A 19,146-nucleotide genomic window follows, 5' to 3' on the forward strand; every position below is an offset into this window, starting at 1 on the left:
AGTCCCCCGTCGGATTGCCACTCGTGGAACAACTTAATTCGGCCAAAATCACCCTTCTCAGCGGGCCATCGGGTGCTGGGTCGCCTCACCAACAAGCACGGTGGGTAATTATATCCTCCAGTGGGCACAGGACTAAAGATCTTGAAGGATTATTTGTCTGCTGGGTGGAGCTTGGGAGTTAAGCGTCCATCTTGGGCTCGAGCAAGCTCCGCCCCCCCCGCCTTCCTCCCCCCTCGCAGTAAATCTCAAATAACACATTTACCTTACTATGCGTTTTCAACACCCATGTGGTGATTGCAGTCACACTTTAATCGCAGATGTAACGCTGCCTTCACAGAGATGGCATGAGGTCTGTAGTAAAGGTTCACTTCTACAGTGATCATGGTCAAAAATGTTCTGCAGCAAATCCACAGAAGGAAACATTAAATGCTTGTAATCCTAGTTCTTCATCATAGATATTGACTCTGAATCTATAAAACGTAGACTATCTCTGTGTATGTGTAAGGTCCTGGTACACAACTTTTCAAGATTTAAAAAAATGTTTTCTAGTTGATAAATGCACATAAAACATTGCCAAATAAGGTATGACTCGATGAAGAATGCTTTGACATTGAATAATGTTTCAATTGGCTTCATGATGTTGACCACCTACATGTCAACCAGGAGCACAAGCGCCAGCGACCTTGAGATGCTGTCCACTTATCTTCTCAAGTGTTAGATTAGTGTAATGGGAGGTGGAACATGCAGATACCGGAAGGCCATCTGACTATTTGCTAAAAGACTTGGGCTACCAGCAAAGACCGATGTGAAAGCTGAAGTGGCAATCTTCTGTCAACCTCACACTTTTAACCCTAAATCAGATACCTTCCATGCCCTTCAGACTTCTGTTAGACACCTTCTAGGTAATGCCACAGTCCTTGCTTGACTGAAAGTCAGGAAGACCAACCTCCCAAACATAATGGTTGTCATTTCTTGACATCTTCATGCTGCCAGCTCCACATTTAACAAAATGAGCTAGTATGATGGCTTCAGATAACAGAGAGATGAGAGCCCTCAAGGAACACATGGGGAAAAGCACTTTTTTCTTCAAATAGAAGTCTAAAAAGAGCCACAACACTTTATGAAATCGAGTGAAGCCTGAAAACCCCACAAACATTTGTGCTTCCAGCCTAAAACAGCTTTATGTAAACCAGAGTTCTGTCCAGGATCTTCCTCACTGAGTGGAAAACACAGACTGCCTCTCATCCTGATCGTAATGATGTTATAGTGTAGGTTCCGAGGTTCTTAATGAGGCAGACAGCTTTTCAAAATCTGCAGTGTTCTTACTAGGTGGTACCATTTCTGCTAAAATCTTTTATCCATAAATTCACACTTTGTAGAGGTGTTTTGGTCAAATGTATTGGGGCGTAGTAAATTGGTAAAATACAAAAAAGCAAGAATGTTGCAATTTCATTTGGTCAATTGGAAAACATTTAAAAATTCTTCAAAAGTTGTGTTGGATTTCACACAAACAGAGATATTCTACCTTTTATGAATATCAGAGAATATCGGATAATGCAGAAATTCAAAGATTCTTTAAAATAAGTTGTGTTAAGGGACCTTATGGGCAAATTCATAGTTAGTCTAAAAACTGATAACATTGGCAAAACATGGTTACCATACATTGGAACCAAGATGCACCCATGATCAAACTGGATTGCAGAGAACAATACTTACAACAAACTTTATGCAATGAATACATTCAATTTCAAACAGCCTCCACTGCTTTGCCACATTAAAGAAGTATGATATATTGCACTCAAATCTGAGGATGATGTTAGGAAAACAGCAGATCAAACACAAAGCCAAGACAGTGTCAAGATAGAACTAATAGTGAATGAAATGATTGAAGAGTATCGTTCATGCATCGCTTACAGACACTGCCTTACAGAAGCAGAATGAACATCGAGTTAACCCAGAAGAATCCCATTGAGTGAGTGGGCAAATGTTATGTTATTTTATAATAACCTATTAAAACTTTTATAGTGTGCAACTGCTACCACAGTTCCTAGGTGCTAATTGACAAATAATGAGTTAACAGCAGACAGCTGAAAATCCTACAGAATTATTAGGTGAAAAGTCTAGTGTTTAGGTCCTTTCACAATTTTAGCAAACAAGTCTCCAACCAAAGATGGAGGGAAAGCAAGCTCCAAGGCTTGGTAGTAGTGACAGGAATGCATTGCCGCTAAAAAAGGGAATGACCAAAAGAGCAAGCGTAACGCACCTAGGTGTCTGCTATTATACCACTTACATTAAGATGCAAGGAAACTAAGAGAGTTTTCATAGATGGCCCTACAAACTACAACTGTTCGCCAACGGAGGAGTCACAAGGTGGATAATAATAATAATAATAATAATAATAATAAAGGGGTTTGTAAAGCGCATGGTGACGCCATCCCGGCGTATCCCCGCGCTGTGGAGAAAGAGGCAGACGTGGTCGAGGGGCCTGAAACTAGAGGGTGTACAGGTAGGTCTTTAATAGTTTCCTAAATTTAGTTTCAGTATCCGCTAGCCTGATGTTCACTGGAAGAGCGTTCCATTTATTGGCCGCTAACACTCTAAAGGAGCGGCCTCCCGTTCTGGCTTTTTTTATCCGGGGAATTTTAAGTAGACCAGTTCCCCTAGAGCGTAGTGTTCTATTAGGCTCGTAGGTGATGGCTAGATCCGACAAATAAGATGGGGCTTTGTGCGAGGTGATCCTATAGCACATTAAGAGTGCTTTGAATAAGATCCTCTTTTTTATTGGTAGCCAGTGTAGAGCAGCCAGGGTAGGTTTGGAGGCCGCTCTTTTGGGTAGTCAAAGGACTAGTCGTGCTGCCGTATTTTGGAGAACCTGCAATCTCCTGATGTTCTTTTCCGTGTTTCCTAGAAGTAACACATTGTCGTAGTCTATACGGGAAGTCACTAGGGCTTGGGTCATGGTTCGTCTGGCCTCTAAAGGAAGAAGGTCCAGTGTACGATTAAGGGTCTTCAGAACCCCGAAGTATTTCCCTACTACTTTATGAATATGACCATCAAAAGAGAGTTTGGGATCAATCCATATACCCAGATTCTTTGCTTCCTTACAGGGAATGGGTAAAGTACCAAGACAAGGTGGCCACCATTCTCTTGTCCAGCTAGCATCATTTCCTCCTATCACTAATACCTCCGTTTTAGAGCCATTAAGCTTCAAGCAGGTTTTAAAGTTGGCAGCTGCTGTGGTGGGAGCTTGGGATAGGGAGATAAGCAGTTGGGTATCATCGGCGTAGGAAACTAATTCAACACCGTACGATTGAACCACGTCTGCCAAAGGAGCCATGTATAGGTTGAACAGGGTGGGGCTCAGGGCAGAGCCCTGAGGCACCCCCTGTTCTAAGGCTATGCTGTCTGAGAGGTAGGTACCCCTCTGAACCTGAAAGCAGCGGTCTGTAAGGAACGCTTTCAGCCATCCCAGTGCCGCCTTGGTGACCCCGGCTTTGTTTAGACACTGTAGCAAAATGGAGTGTGCTACAGTGTCAAACGCAGCACTGAGGTCCAGCATAATAAGTGCCATGGTGTGACCCGCATCTGCTCCTGCCCGTAGGGTTTCAGTCGCTCTCAGGAGAGCTGTCTCAGTGGAGTATCCTGGCCGAAAGCCAGATTGAGAGCTATGAAGGAGATTGTTGGTATCCAGATGGGCCATAAGCTGTTTATTGGCTATTTTCTCCGCCACCTTCGCTAGATAAGGTAGCAGAGAGATGGGGCGTAAGTTTTCCAGGGTGTCTTGGCTCACATTGGGTTTCTTTTTAATAGGGAGTACAATAGCTTTCTTCCACACTTCAGGAAGACTGGCCGAGGCAAAGGAGACTTGGAGCACATGTCTAAAGTATGGTTCCAGTACTGTTAAGCTAGCTCCTAGTACCTTAGGAAGAGCCGGGTCACGGGGGGAACCCGACTTAATACTTTTACATATGTTCGTACGTATTTCTGGAGAGGGAACCGAAAAACAGTGTAGGCATGACTCTGTGAAACTAACTCCTTCACTTTCCATAAAATCATGACCAGATGGCGAGTTACCAGAAAAAATTTTATTGCACGTTTCCACAGAGTCCGTGTGGGACGTATTATCATTGGTTAGCACAGAGATTTCCTTGAAGATTTTAAATAGCTCTTTAGAGGAGTTCTCTGCTTCCCCAATGCGTGTTTTATAATGCAAGGCTTTAGTGGTGCGTATTTTTTTGTTGTAATCCTTTTGAGCTTTTTTATATTGAGTTTTAACAGTCGGGCAGAAGTTAATGCGCCATTCCCGTTCTAATTTTTTACAGGCGGATTTAGCTACCTGAAGTTTAGGAGTGAACCACGGGGAGGATTTCTTCATATTCTTAGATTTTTTTCATGTTGCGAATAGGGGCAGTGCTTTCTAAGGCAGTTAAAATACGGTCCTGTAGCCTACTATATGCGGTTTCACAGTCTATGCCTCTTGGAGGTCCTCCTGTTTCGAGTCTTTTGATAAAAGTGTCTTGAGAGAAATTTCTCCATTTCCGACATTGGTAGCGGTGTTCACAATCTTTTTTTGGGTCGGACTCTAATAACCGTACGTGGAACGGAATTAAGGAGTGATCTGACCAGGGTACCGGTAGAGGAGGTTGAACTTGCACTCTGGTCCAATTCCTGAAGATAGGGTCCAACAGATGTCCTAGTCTATGAGAGGGGGCATAATGTTTCAGGTCTAGTTGTAGGGAGTGTAGTTCTAGCCTGATGTCCTTAGCATCTTTGTTGAGGAGATCATCAAAGTGAGCATTCATGTCTCCAAGCACCATGAATCTACTCTTTCTTATGGCTAGGTGTGCTGTAGCTACCGTCAGGCTAGCCGTAAAATCATACAGCCTGCCTGGGGGTCTGTATACAAGAATACCCGAGAGGGAGTGTTGAGGCCCCATTATAATAGTGAAAAAGCCCGCTTCGCAGTGATCAATCGTCAGGGGTGATAGAGAGCATTCCATCGGAGCTTTAATCGCGATTGCAATCCCTCCGCCCCTGCCGTCCTTCCTGTCCAGTCTGGAGAGGGAGTAGCCAGGTGGCATGGCCTCTATAATATCAGGGTCTGAATATTCTCCTAGCCAGGTCTCGGTAAAAAACAGGATGTCAAGTGCCTCATCCTCAAGTAAGTTATATATTTGAATGCTATGTTTACTAAGAGATCTACAGTTAATCAGTCCCGCCTTTACCTGTCCTTTAGCGGGCTCATTGGTCGGTTCTTTATCATGTGTAAAAGGGCATACTGAGCAGCTATGCAGAGATGCCACCTCCATAGTGTGTTTACAGGGTAAGGTGAAAGTGGGACAAAGATCCAACAGTTCCTGTCTACCATACCGTAAATAGGGGGACCTAGGACGAACAGGATTCCTGGCCCCGAGCCCCGTCCGGCCGCGGACGGGCGCAGAAGGGCTTGACTTTGGCTCGACTTCGGCGCGCTTCCGGCGCGCCCGCTGTACGCGTCCGCTGCGCGGTCGCGGTCCCACACACATTTATGGGAGAGGAAGGGGCAGCTAGAGCGCTGACCTTGCAGCCCTGAACCCGGAAGTGCTGGGCTCCTCCTCCACCCTCCGCTTCAAACGCCCATAATGGACTCGGCGGACTGGGGCGGGAGTCTAATGAGTGAATCACCTAGCAAAATTTAGTCAGCCCACAGGTGAAGTGATCTCTTTGGATATGCCTACAACAGTCTGGCTCTCGCAATTTGTATTAGCTGCATTTGTTCAATGATCTTCACAGGAGCTGCAGAGCGATGGCGTTTCCATGGAACAGGCATGACTGAGTTAAAGCAATGAGCACTTTAAAATGGAGAAGGGACTCAAGAAATGGTATCTGGTTTGACGGTCTCTTTGGGAGCACATTCAAAAACTCTTTGTAAGAGCCCTGTGCCCTCTCATGGCTGATATTGTGGCTAAGAGTGATGCCATGGAAGAGAAATGCAGAAGAAATTAAGGTTATTGTGCCGTCAGGTTTCACCTACTCAGTGGAAGGAAGTTTTAGAGCCCATAGTGCAGGAGATTACATGTCTCATGCTTGCTTTGCGGATAGGATTGCCCTTGTCTTTGAAGATGTCTGAATGGGCTTAGATCGTAAACAGACCTGTAAACCCCAACAGCACAAATTTGTGCATCAAAGTTCCAATAATTAAGTCTAGAGGAGCATATTCTAAATAGAGGTAATTTATGACTCAAATTGATTTGTTATATTCTACTTGTGAATTACAACCATGAATTACACCCATTATGGTAGTATACGCCCATTTTTTGTGGACATTTGGCAATGCCAGGCATGCCTGCAGAAGAAGGGAACATTCAAGTGTTGCTCAGAAACTCATTTGCCACTGAGATCACTTTTTCACCAAACGTTACAAATATTCACAGAACACAAAAGTATTTGACCATTACTGATTATCTGAGGGCAGGGTTTTCGAAGGTGGCACTCTATATGCTGCGAAGAGAAGAGGAATGTGTGTAGACCGTTGCAACTCGCTCATCAGCGGTCCCAGTGAAATTGCAAGCAACGTCTTTGCGATGAATGGGAGGGCGATGTCTTCTGTGAAGATGCTTGACTATCAGGCATAGTGTAATCACAGGTCATCACATGTTCAACTGAAAATTAACAATCCTGGTTTGGGTCAAGCGTCTATCCCATTAGATCATGCTAGCTGCAGGTCTCTTTTTACTCCACAGATTAATCATCTTAAAAAGGTCATATTGCTGCTTAGTACATGTAAAGTACTCTGACAATGCCTGCGCCTCTGCTCTTTGTCCTTAGTTTCTACTCTGTGTGCACATTCTGAAGGGAGCTTCAGCCAGTATCAAGCACTTCCTAGTTAATGCTTACCCATCCTCACTCCAGGCCTCCCGCTCCATTGTAGTGCTGTGGGAAGAAGCTCAGCCCTGATGAGCAATACCTCTCTTTTTTCCAGTCTCTACTTACTCTATGTACTACCTGGCATTTTAGATTACAAGCGGATATCTCTAAATCCATATGGCCCTCTAATCACTTGGCTTAACATGAGCAGGGATGAGAAGATGCTCGAATTGTAGGACGGTTTTGTAACCAGAGCATCTCGTGTGGAGTTTGCTTATTTGTTAATGGCTTTGATGCGAAGGGATGAGCCTCCCATGAGCAAACTCATCCTTCCTTTTCATCAATATTGCCTCATTGCTGTTCTTCTGTTCGTTGCCTGGATCATAATTTTATCTATCTACCAATATCTAAAGCTAAAAATGCTTCAGGAATAAAACCTAATAAAGAACAACTTTTAACAGGCTATCGCAATCACCCAGACTGATAGATTGTAATCTAGAGAATGTGTGTCAATCTCACAAAGATCAAAGTAATTTATTATTGACAGAATTCTTAATCAAAACATGAGATGTCAAGGTTTCAACCTTACCCGTGGAGAAGGGATCTTTGCCCGCTTTCCTCTCATATCCTTCTCAATGTCCTCCTGGGACATGATGCTGAAGCTGAAGATGTTGCCATCAGCTCCGCAGGTCACCAAAAACTGGTTATCATACGTAGAGCAGATGGCCTGGATGTTCCCATACTGGTTGTCATGCACGCCCAGGGACCAGTAGCCATGCATCGAGTTCAAGTGGGGGTCATTGGCCTCAAGTGGATACACCCGCACCGCTCCATTCTCCATTCCACAGACGAGCAACTGTTGGTTGTTACTGAAAATATAAAAAATGTTTGGTGAACCTGGGATCTTTTTTTATTTTTTTTATATCAATGTATTACATTACACAGTAATGCAACACTGCCATATATCACAGGGTTTTCAAATCATAGACAGTCATTACTCTAAAAGATCATAGCGAAATTACACATGCTTAACTTTTACCAACATGACATCAGACTCTCTAAATCCAACTACCACCTGCAGAATACATTTGTTAGGTGTGACGCAACAACCCTCATACACCCAGAGATACACCAAGTTTAAAGTTGTCACCACTCTCAGTGGAACTTTTCACCTAAAGATAGTGTTAGTCAGCCCACCCTGTCATGCAGGCCGCTGTGTTTGTTTCGCATTATCTCCCATAGGAGGAGATTGTAACAATAGCCCTGACATACTGGGAGCTTTCCTCATGCAACTATGGGTCATTGCCAACTCTTCCTGCCTTGGAAGCTCATGAGGGTGGGCCTTCCAATATCCTAATGTCAGCCGCCCTGTGGGGGATTGGCCTCTGACTAAGTGTTTCCCATGGTGGACCATGTTGAGGCTCAGCCATCGGAACCTAGCAGTTCCCTTGATGCTAAATAAGGCAGAGAACCAGGAGTCTGGTGGAATGGAACATTTGCCAATGTACAAAAAATTCCCCATTCTACTGCACTTTACATGAGAATTCCTTGAATGACAGCAGAGGAGCACCTTTGAATCAGGTCTGTCTCCATCCAAGCCTCATCTCCTCCTTTTGCTGTTGCACAGATTTGTAGCTCCCACGTTTTGTGTGTCACATCTTAGAGCCCTCCTTGGATTCCACTTTGAGACAACTACTGCTGGACCAGACTAGGCTCCAAAAACCAGCTTGTTTTCATGAACAAGCTTGTGGACAACCGATTTAATTAATGATGTTGAAGTGAACATTGTACAACCACTGGGGACTGGAGGAAGTCATTTTTGGCCATGCACATCCATTGACTGGCCACAACCTTGTGTGCCTGGCAAAGAAGTGTTTAAAAGGCTACATGTGCAAGGATCTGGGTTGATATTTCTTTAGCAAAGAAGATGTGCATCCTTTTACACTGAAACTGGAGGTTCTTTTTGAAGATTACTCCATTTGTTTCCGTTGAAGAGCACCTAATTCAGCCTGTACAGTTGATAAGGTAGCCAACTGATCGATCCTGCATTCTCCGAGGAGGAGATTCTTGTTAAGTCTCGCTATGGGGACCTCTAGGTGTCTGGGCAACCTCGTGGCATGAATACTTTAAAAAGTATACAATAAGCAGATGTGTATCGAGAGAGCGGGGTTTGGGTCAGCCCTCTTCAGCTGTAGGTTTTTGGTTTGCAATGCTTGGATGACCTGTGCATCAAGCATGGCTGTCCTAATGTCACCAATCTGTCAATCACAATCTGCGAGTCTGCTTTCAGTTACTATACCTACACCACACTCTGGCGCATGCTTTGCTTGGGCACGTTGCACCAAAGCACTTTCTAGAAAGCAGCTAAAATACTGTTTTAGGTATTATAAAAAAAAGCATCTAACATACCACACCTATCAATATTAGAGAGAGTCGGAGCTTTGATAATGCCTGAGGAGCCTGCTTACAGCAAGGGCTTGTTTTGGACTTGAGAGGCATTAGTAACAGCCTAAAGCACTGCAGCTTGCTACAGAAATCTGGATGGAGGGTCCTTTAGGAGTCAACTAAGGTACTGCAGCTCGCTACAGCAAGGACTTGAGTCTGAGTCACGTGACCTCTAGCAATGACCTCTCGTACTACAGCCTTCTACAACAAGGACTTCTGTTGGAGTCAAGGGACCTCTGATATTGACCTCTGGTAATGCAGCCTTCTAGGACAAGGACTTCTGTTGGAGCCAAGTGACCTCTGGTAAAGACCTCTCGTACTGCAGCCTACTACAGCAAGGACTTGTGTCTGCCTCGTGTGACCAACTGGCAATGGCCTCTGGAACTGCATCCTGATTCAGAAAGGACTTGTGTCTGAGTCACGTGACCTCTGTTAATGACCCCTGGTACTGCGGCCTACTACAGCAAGGTCTTATGTCTTAGTCAAGTGACCTCTGATAATGGCCTCTGGTACTGCAGCATGCTACAGCAAGCAGCGGCAGGGGCAACCTCTGGGCCGAGCTATCAGGCTTGAAAATCAACCCGCAACTTTTGAACCAACAAATTGCACTTCATTCCGACACATGGATACAAATAAAACTAGGAACCGGTAACATACTGTCGAGGAAACTAAAGACCACCAAGGGGCTGAAGCAGGGATGTGTCCTTGCCCCGACCCGTTGGCCTACAACACCTTATAAGTACTACAAGTACATTTTCAGACAGAAAGGGGCTAACAATAAACTTGGAGAAGTCAAAAGTGAAGATCTTGAATCGAAGGAAACTAGGGCAACCTCAATGGGAACTTCAGGGCAAATTGTTGGAGGTGGTCGATGAGTACAAATATCTGGGTGTCATTTTTTAGAGAAAGGGTTCCTTTGGACAACACAAAGCAACTATTAGAACATGAGAGACTGCACTGGCAGTAGCACTAAAAAGAATTAAGCAAACAATAACAGGCCCAGATCTATCGCCTCTTCTAGAAGTCTTTCGCGCAAAACTGCTTCCTACCATCACCTACGGAAGTGAATGCATGAGAGGAAGAGACAAAACAGTTCTGGATGAAGCAGTGTCGAAATAAATTTGAATACTTTTTAACCTTCCTCAATACATTTCTCCAGCCCAGCTAAGACTAGAATTTGGCCTCCAAAAACAGCAAGTAGCACGGAAGGGGCCTTACGCAAAGTGCTGTTAGAAAATAAAGGGAGCCGAGAACAGTTCAATGAACTCATACTTATGGAAAGAGTTGAACAAAAACAAAGACAATCCAGTTGTGGTCTAGCCACAAACAGCAATAAACTATCTAGCCCTACAAGAGCTCTGGGAGATCAATGGCCCACAGGAAACTTTAAACAATTAGTAAACAAGACAGTAAAGTAATTGTCTTTGGAGGAAGACAAATCTACCCTTTCCAAAAGAGCACACGGGTGGTTTGTCATTCAGAGTTACACAAGGGCCGTGCCACAAACCTACTTGGGAACAGGTATCTCCAAGATTGCGAAGGAATCATATCTGATACTGAGGATGGGAGTTTTACCGTTCAACCAGCACCTTCCCCCTTGGCAAAAGTTAGACATAACGACAAACCGTAAAATCTGCAGCGAATCCAAAGAGGATATCCTCCATTTGTTGTGCAGCTGCAGAGGCTTAGACAAAGAGCGCAAACTGCTATTAAAAACAGCCTGGAACAGGAGAGGGATCCGAACCCGCAGGCAAGCATTAAAAGCCTGCTTTGATGGAAGAGACATCCAATTAGCATGCAGATTGGCGAAATTTGTTAATATTTCAAAAGCTACGCCAAATGTAACTGTAACATAACAGATCAAACACTGAGATCTGGTTTTAAAAGGCAGAGCTGCAACCCTCAAACTGCGGTTCTAACTGGGAATCATAATCAGATACCAACGGAACACAATGCAGGGCGTTGCACTACGGACATGGACAATAATTATAATAGTTAAATCAGGAGTTTTCTTATCTGCTTTTACCCCAAAGATTTTAATTAATCATGCAATAAAGATTTTTTTTTAAACTTTTTTACCTACTTACTACAGCAAGGATTTGTGTCCGAGTCAAGGGAGCCTTAGACCAGCATGATACGTCAAGGCTTTTCACCTTCTTGATGAAGAAGACATCGGGTCATTGTTTTACTTTTTCATTAGGTATCTGATTGTAGGGTGGACATAGAAGCAGTGTTGGGATTTAATAAAACATTTGGAGTATCTCAAAGATAAGGCGGAATGTATGGGACAATATGGTGTGTGTCGTATCCACTTGATGCTGATTACAGAAAACAAGATGTGCTAAAAGAGAGGTAGGAACTTTCCACTGGGACAGGACTGGACAGGACACCATACAGCTCTTTTCATATTTACATTGCAAATATTTATCATTTGATGCTCAGGTAGAAAAAAAAAAGATCAACCAAAAATCACACGATTTCTTGATTATCACAAAGACAGGTATAGTTTCTATATAGCTTTACACTGTGCCTTTGTATGGCCATCTAGGCCCTTGCATGTGATTTCCGTCTGTGGTCTTTGAACTGTGCCAAATATCTTGCAAGCAGTGGGGAAATATGGTCTGTACCACAATCCAGTTCTCTGTATCTGTTCTGTAGTCTATTGTGGACCATGGCCAGGTTATCCATGCCTATTCTCAAGTCTGTTGTGGACCATGGCCAGGTTATCCATGCCTATTCTCAAGTCTGTTGTGGACCATGGCCAGGTTATCCATGCCTATTCTCAAGTCTGTTGTGGACCACGGCCAGGTTTCCTATGTCTCTTCTCTGGCCTGATGTGGATATTTTTAAGGTTCTGGTCCCATGTACTGTTGTCTGTTATGGACCATGGCCAGCTTACCTGTAACCATTCTGTGATCGACTGAGATCATGGTGACTAGTAGTGTACTGGTTTATTGTCTGCTGTTACCAAGGCCAGGTTCTATGGCCCATTATGCATTTTGTTTTTGACTATGACCAGGATTTTTTTTTACCCCTATCCTGCAGTCTGCTATGGGCTTGAGTCGGGTTCTCCACTTCCGTTCTCATGTCCAATGTGGGCAATGGTCAGGGTATTCACTCCTCTGTCCTCTGTTGTGGGCAATGGTCAGGTTATTCTGCCCTCTCTGTTGTGGACCAAAGGCCTGCTGTTTGTTGTGGATGGAAGTCAGGTTCTGCACTCCTGTTATGTGAGCTGTTGTGGACCATGGCCAGTTTATTTACCCCTGTTTTGTGGTGTAGTGTGGATCATTGTCAGGTTATGTACCCATTTTGTGGTGTAGTGTGGATCACTGTCAGGTTATGTACCCATTTTGTGGTGTAGTGTGGACAATGGGCAGAATATGCACCCCTGTTCTGTGATCTGTTGTGGATCATGTTCAGGTTATTGATCCTGTTCTGTGATCTGTTGTGGACAGCTGTCAGAGTCTTTGCCCATGCTTATTGATGTGCAAGGTACTGACTTACCTAAAATACATCTTCCTGATGGGGTTCATCTCTGTATTCTCAACCGGCAGTAGAGCAAAGGGTTCATCCTGTCTCAAAGAAGGGTCCTTGTTGACATCCTCATTCAGTTCTTCATTCACTTCAAACTGGCAGTGGTAGAGATATCCCGCATCATAGCCTCCCTGAGGAATCGAGCCATATTTGAGACAGAGAACATACCCTACATTTTAATATCAGATTGCTTCTATCTTGTATGGTTTGCAAAACAAAACAGACCTGTCAGACCATATGATACTACAGATTGATTTAAAACAGAACACCAAAGCCTTAAAGACCTTCTGGACTTTTGTGAGATGACAACACAGCAACCACTTAACTGGAGGTAAAGTACTCATTACTTCTAGGGAATCGGTAAACCTGATGTCTTCCAAAAACACCATCTTTTGATTCTCTAAAAGATGAAGGTTGACCAAAACAGTTTGACCCAGCAGATCACTTATGAGCGGAAAGGCCACACAGCCAAACATGTATGTGACTTAGCTTCTTCATCTTATAACACATTTTGGTCTACATTACATAAAAATTACTATGCTGATGTTTAATTACAGCCTTGCCTAGATTAATGCTTCACAGATTTTACGTCCCGGTGTGTTACAAACATGCATTACAGTCAGCACAAAACTACAGTGTAATTAGCAAAGGATGCCAAAAAAATTACATCCATTGAAACAGTTAAACAATTAAACATATAACACTTTTGGTAAAATTAACCACCTTGAAAAAGATGCCTTTACATCCCAGGTGAATAGCATAGATAGGAGCTCCATGAACTGCACACGTGGTCACTTGTTGCACATAATCAAAGCTTCACAAAGCTGAATTTGGTTAAGGGCTTTGCTCATTTAAAACGAAGTCTGAGATGCTCTTTCTTGTCGCAGTAAATGTCATCAATTTTGGAAAGCGCCTTGTTTTTGTAATGAAGATTTTACAGCAGTGATTGTTAAGAGTGGCAGTGATGCCCTGACTCTCAGTATTGATTACAACCTATGGAGAAGTTCCTTTTTCTGTAGTGGAAACTATTTACTCCCCATGGCAGGTACCAATTACTGACAGTAGCAGCCGCTACTAAGCATGGGTGGTAGGACGGGGGTGGAAGCTGAGTGAATAAAAATAAACTTACTTACCTGAATGCCGCCGGGTCCTGCCAACTCTGCTCCATCTCCTCCGCGACGTAACAGGAAGCTTCTCAACCTCCCAGAAGCCCTAGTCCAATCACAATGCTGCCTTAAGTAGCGCTGTGATTGGTCTGAGCAGCGTGGTTCGATGCTCAAAGGCTTGGAGACTTTGTATGTTCCTCACCAGGCTGTTTAATGGAGTCTGGTGGGGAAAATGCGAAGTGTGCATGCCGGTTTTGCTCATCAAACCGGCATGCGGGCTTTAGAGTGCGCTTTTCACTCGTCCCTTGCCCTCTGCACTGGCCAGCCCGGCTCTCGCTCCCCACTGGAGCTGGAAGGAAAATGATAATAATGTTAGTCATTATTGTTTTCCTTTTTACACTGCTCACAGAACATTGGGGCGATGCTCGGAGCTGCCACTGATTACTGCTGGCGGAATTCCTACCATACTTTGTGTAAAGAGACCCTGTTAATGCTCACCTCCTTCCACCTCCTGTGTTGCTTTGCCGTTTGCAGTGGCTGAAGCTCTCACACAGAGCCACCTACACGTGATTGGTTTAAAAATACAAACCCTATTTCATCAAAGGCCCCTCTGTTGAACGGGTTGTGAGCTGAGAACCTTCCCAGATGCAAAGCTTTAGATATGGGGTCAGGAATAAGGACACATTTTCCTAGATGAACTTCAAAATTTAGCAGCTTTTAGAACTGAATGAGAGACTGCAAAGCATCCCCAATGAAAAGTGGATTATAACTTTCATCCCATAACGTTTGATAATAAAGTGTTGTCAAAACCAAATTTACGGCATGTATGGGAAAGCAACAATTATGGTGCCCCAAAAACACACACATCCCCCTTGAAAGCTGCACTCCACGCAACGGCTAGATTACAAACAGGAAAGAGTCGCTTTGACCCCATCACTCTGAAGAAACTCAACTGGTTACCAATCGTATTCGTTGCAAGAGGCTGTCAATTTCTGTTTAATTGTACTCTTAATTAATTTATTCTGGAGCTTACCCGGTTCTTAACCTTTTTATGATGAATGTATTGACTAGCTGCATGTCTTGAAATGTCTTTTTATTGTTTGTAATTCGCTTTCAAGATATCTTGTATATCGAATAAAAGCTTCAACAACAACCAATCGGAGCTAGATCTATACTCAAAACGACTTGCAAAACCCACAGAGCCATATACATAGAAAAAAATGTCTATCTCACAAATAAGCTAGCAAAAGCTGACCAAAAGAGACCTCTACGAAGCTCTCACAGCCTACTCTTGATTTCGCCAAAATTTAAGAAAGAGAAATCTTGCAACCGCTCCTTCTCCGAGAATGCTACCAGAATCTGGAATGTACTGCCTCAGGACTTATTGAACAACAAATCATTCCCACACTTCAAGAAGAAACTTAAACTTCTTCCTCACAACAAATGTTCTTAACCCTCTGCCTTAAACCATCTGGATGTTCTGTTTGTGTTCACCCTAAACCCTATAAATAATTCTGAGCATCACTAGCTGGAGAATACTGCGCCTCTACTCTCCCCTCCCTGTAATGTAGCTCAGATTTCATCTGGAATGAGGCATTGCTTTATTTTTATGTTTCAGACAGACTACATTTAAAATGACACACAAATTTTGGTGCAAGTAAAAAACACATGGCACATGAAACATGAAATGAGGCCTAGTTAAATGCTTTTTAAAAGTGGCACTTTTGGTGCATTTAAACTGAAAGATATAAAATGAACCTTGGTAAATGCTTTCAGTCTGAAATGCTTGTGCTGAATTAACATGTTTTTTTGCAGAGTGGAGAAAACTCGTGATTTCAGTGGCATGTAAAAGACGATTCTTTCTTTACTTCATCCTTTATCATTTTGACCTATAGGAGTCTATTGCATACAACTTTTTTCACAAAAGAGGGGAACACACAAAGCTTAAATTCTTACTTAATCACACTTCAATGTGGATTAACTACGGAAATTGAACAGCATCTAAAAGAGGATTTTAAGGTAATTAAACACCAATTTATAAGCCTGATATAAGGTCAATCTAAGAGGTACCTAAAATTATTGGAATTAGTGGGTATTCCCCAGTTTACCATCATGAAACTAAAATGTGAAAAGAAAGAGACAGGAAGAAGTAGCATTACGCTCGGCTCCTTAATCTGGTACATTAGGGTACAGTCAACTTTATTCAGATCCCCCCCCCCCCCCTTCTGCAATTCCCGAATTAGAACAAGAGAGATCGGGAACAAAATACAACTCCCCCCCCCCCCCAACTGCCATATACAGTTAAACTAATCTTTACCTCATTACCAATTTGAATACCCAGATCTGAGTGTATCCGTAGACATTATGGGATATGTAAGACTTATCCAGTTCCTACAAACACAGGAATCAGTATGCTGTAGAACATTGGAAAAAGATGTGTATCGGTGGCATAAGAACCATGTGTTTGAGTTTATAATCAATGCCTCTTTTCTGATTGCTATCTTGTTGAACACATAATTGGATGATAAATTGACATGTCCAAGGAATTTTGTATTTAAGTGTAAAATCTATCCCTGCTTTCCGATTGCCATCCTTTTGAACACATAAAAGTATGATAAAAACGATATGTATAAGGAAGGCCCCTTTCCGAGTCACCCTTTCGGGTACAGCTACCTCTTAACTAAAGGAGACTAGAACATTAAATGTGTTTCTTGTTGAAAATAGTTAAACTATGATGTATTCAAACTAATCTATTGTGTCTCCAATCTTTAGAGAGATTATATTGACCCATGTACTATGACAGATATCAAATGTTGTCTTGATAAAGGTGGATAAAATCGTGGAAAACCACCGAAACGCGTCGATGCACCATTTTAGTATAATTCATGACTCAAATACCCTTGTTGATATACTATTTTGTGGTGTGCATAACATAGGTGTCAGAAACAGAGTTTGAATATACATCCAATACTGTACAAGTCCTATGTCTAACTGTTTTCTGTCTCTATGTATCAATCTTGCTGGTCAATATTGAATGTCAAACAGTTTTATTGTTTTGTTTTTTAATCATTGTCATAGTGGTTCTTTTATTGTCCACTTTTTTAAAATTTGTATTTTCAATAAATTGTTAAGAATTCTTTTTACATTAGTGAATCTTGTTATTGTTTTTGACCTTCGAGCTTTGTTCATTTAGTTTTGCTCAAGGGAATCACATTTTTATACACTGGTTAGCCTGAAAGCTGCCTTTGCCTGATCTGAACCCCAAATTAAATATTGATACTCCCAAGCTTCTTAGTGGTCCCAAAGTGTAATGACTGTGCCTTTTGCGCCTATTTACAAGTTTAGGAATAGCTATATTTCATTTCCAGGTGGTGTTCTAAGACAGAGAAAGCGCTGAGGCAGCATTCCCTCACACACAGTGGTCAAATGCAAAACGTATTCACAGATTTTGGAGCGTACAGGACCTCTCGATTTTCAGATCTGCCTTTGATCGGCTCCAGAAGCTACATTCCCCTTCGGAATCTGGGGCAGGTCAGAAACTCAGAGCATTGTAGTCAGGCACAGTAGCAGGCCAGGGACCAATGGACACTTGGATATTAGGCTTTCTTCATGCTTGTTGGGAGTAACTGAACTAGCCAAGGGTGGAGAGCTGTGCAATAAAGGACTAGGGTTCCACTGTAATTGTTTCTGTGACGAAAGTGACTGTGAGGCAGCTTCTTCCCTCAAAGTCTACCACTAGAACAATAAGCATTGGCAGAGCCAATAGGCCTCACCGATGCGAGAGCTATTGGCTTTAGCAATTAATTTTAGTGGGGTAGATTAGGGTAGAGTAAAATGGGGTAGATTGGATTAGAGTGGGGTAGATTGGGGAAGCGTGGAGGGGTAGGGTGATTTAGTGGAGTGTTTTAGAGTGGAGTGGGATACGTTACGGTAGAGCGAGTTAGACCAGAGTGGGGTAGATTAGAATAGACTGAAGTGGGGTAGATTGATTGGAGAAGAGTGGGGTAGAATGGAGTGAGATAGATTGGAGTGGGGTGGGGTAGACTGGAGTGGGGTGAGGTAGATTGGAGTGGAATGGAGTCGGATTAGGTTGGTGTGGGGTAGATTTGGGAGGACTGGGGTAGTTAGGAATGAGTTAGATGGGGGTACATTGGGGTAGAGTGGAGTGAGGTGAACTGAGGTAGGGTGGAGTTGGGCAGAGTGGAGTGGGGTAGATTGGGTGGATTAGAGTAGGGTAGATTGGAATGGAGTAGGTTGGAATGGAGTGGAGTGGGGTAGATGTGGTAGATTAGAGTGGGATAGATTAGAGTGGGATAGATTAGAGTGGGATAGATTAGAGTGGGATAGTTTGAAGAGGGGTGGAAAGGGTAGGTTGGAGTGGAGTGGAGTAGGGTGGAGTGGAGTGGAGTAGATTGGGCTAGACTGGAGTGGAGTAGATTGGGGTGGAGTAGTTATATTGGAGCGTAGGGCCAGATGCTACAAAGTTTAACTTGCAAAAGGAACAAGAACACAGGCAGATGCTGAAAAGACCTGCAAAATCAATGTGAGTAAAGAGGAATTATACAAATCAGACTCGGAGGGCGGCATTAATCATCAGAGATGCTAAGCCTATTACCAAGTGCCCTGCACGTACACGTAAAGATGTCATGTCCATGGAGCAAATATACTATGTTGGCCGCAGGTTTAAATTGGCAGTGCATTAGGCAGAGGTTGCTGCTACTTTAAAGGTGCTGGTGTTGCTATGTGTGTGAATTGCTACATGCCATAGCTTCTGCTAGGCATGGATGATACCAGAACTGATTTGAGTGTCCTTTGGGGCCAATTCGCCCTCCTGTCACCTACAGTGAGACCCACACAGCTAAGCCAGAGTAGCGTCACCCCACTGCTCTTTGAGCAGGAATAATAAAATTATTATAATGTAGTTATTTTAATTTTATTTTTCACAGTTTCGGGGCTGGGTTAGGGCGGGGTGGGAATGGAGGCACAGGGGGAGGAATGGTTTGCACACTCCAAGTGGGCATGATAGCTTGGCCAGCCGTCTTGGGCAGGTCAAGCAGTCCTGCACACTTTGCAAGTTCTCCAACAGGCTGCATTACAAATGCTGGTGGGGAACATACCAAGGCCCCCAGTCCCCATCTGAGAGTCGATCCACATCGCTCAGATAAATCACAGCCCTGCATTGCAGCATGGTGATTGGCTTAGAGGAGCCTGGGTT

The 19,146-nt window shown here is 43.4% G+C and overlaps 1 protein-coding gene across 3 annotated transcripts in view; it reads right to left on the minus strand.

The window, feature by feature from the left end:
• CFAP44 (cilia and flagella associated protein 44) overlaps positions 1 to 19,146 on the minus strand; it is a 748,689-nt gene that overhangs the window by 313,082 nt on the left and 416,461 nt on the right. For all 3 annotated transcript variants that reach the window (XM_086935641.1, XM_086935640.1, XM_086935642.1), the window contains 2 exons: positions 12,796 to 12,956; positions 7,436 to 7,715 (listed from right to left, as the gene is read on the minus strand). In XM_086935641.1, coding sequence (XP_086791767.1) covers positions 7,436 to 7,715; positions 12,796 to 12,956 — 441 coding nt within the window. The remainder of the gene's footprint in view (positions 1 to 7,435; positions 7,716 to 12,795; positions 12,957 to 19,146) is intronic.

This window comes from Lissotriton vulgaris, chromosome 8 (assembly GCF_964263255.1).
Source record: "Lissotriton vulgaris chromosome 8, aLisVul1.2, whole genome shotgun sequence".
NCBI classification, from domain to species: domain Eukaryota; kingdom Metazoa; phylum Chordata; class Amphibia; order Caudata; family Salamandridae; genus Lissotriton; species Lissotriton vulgaris.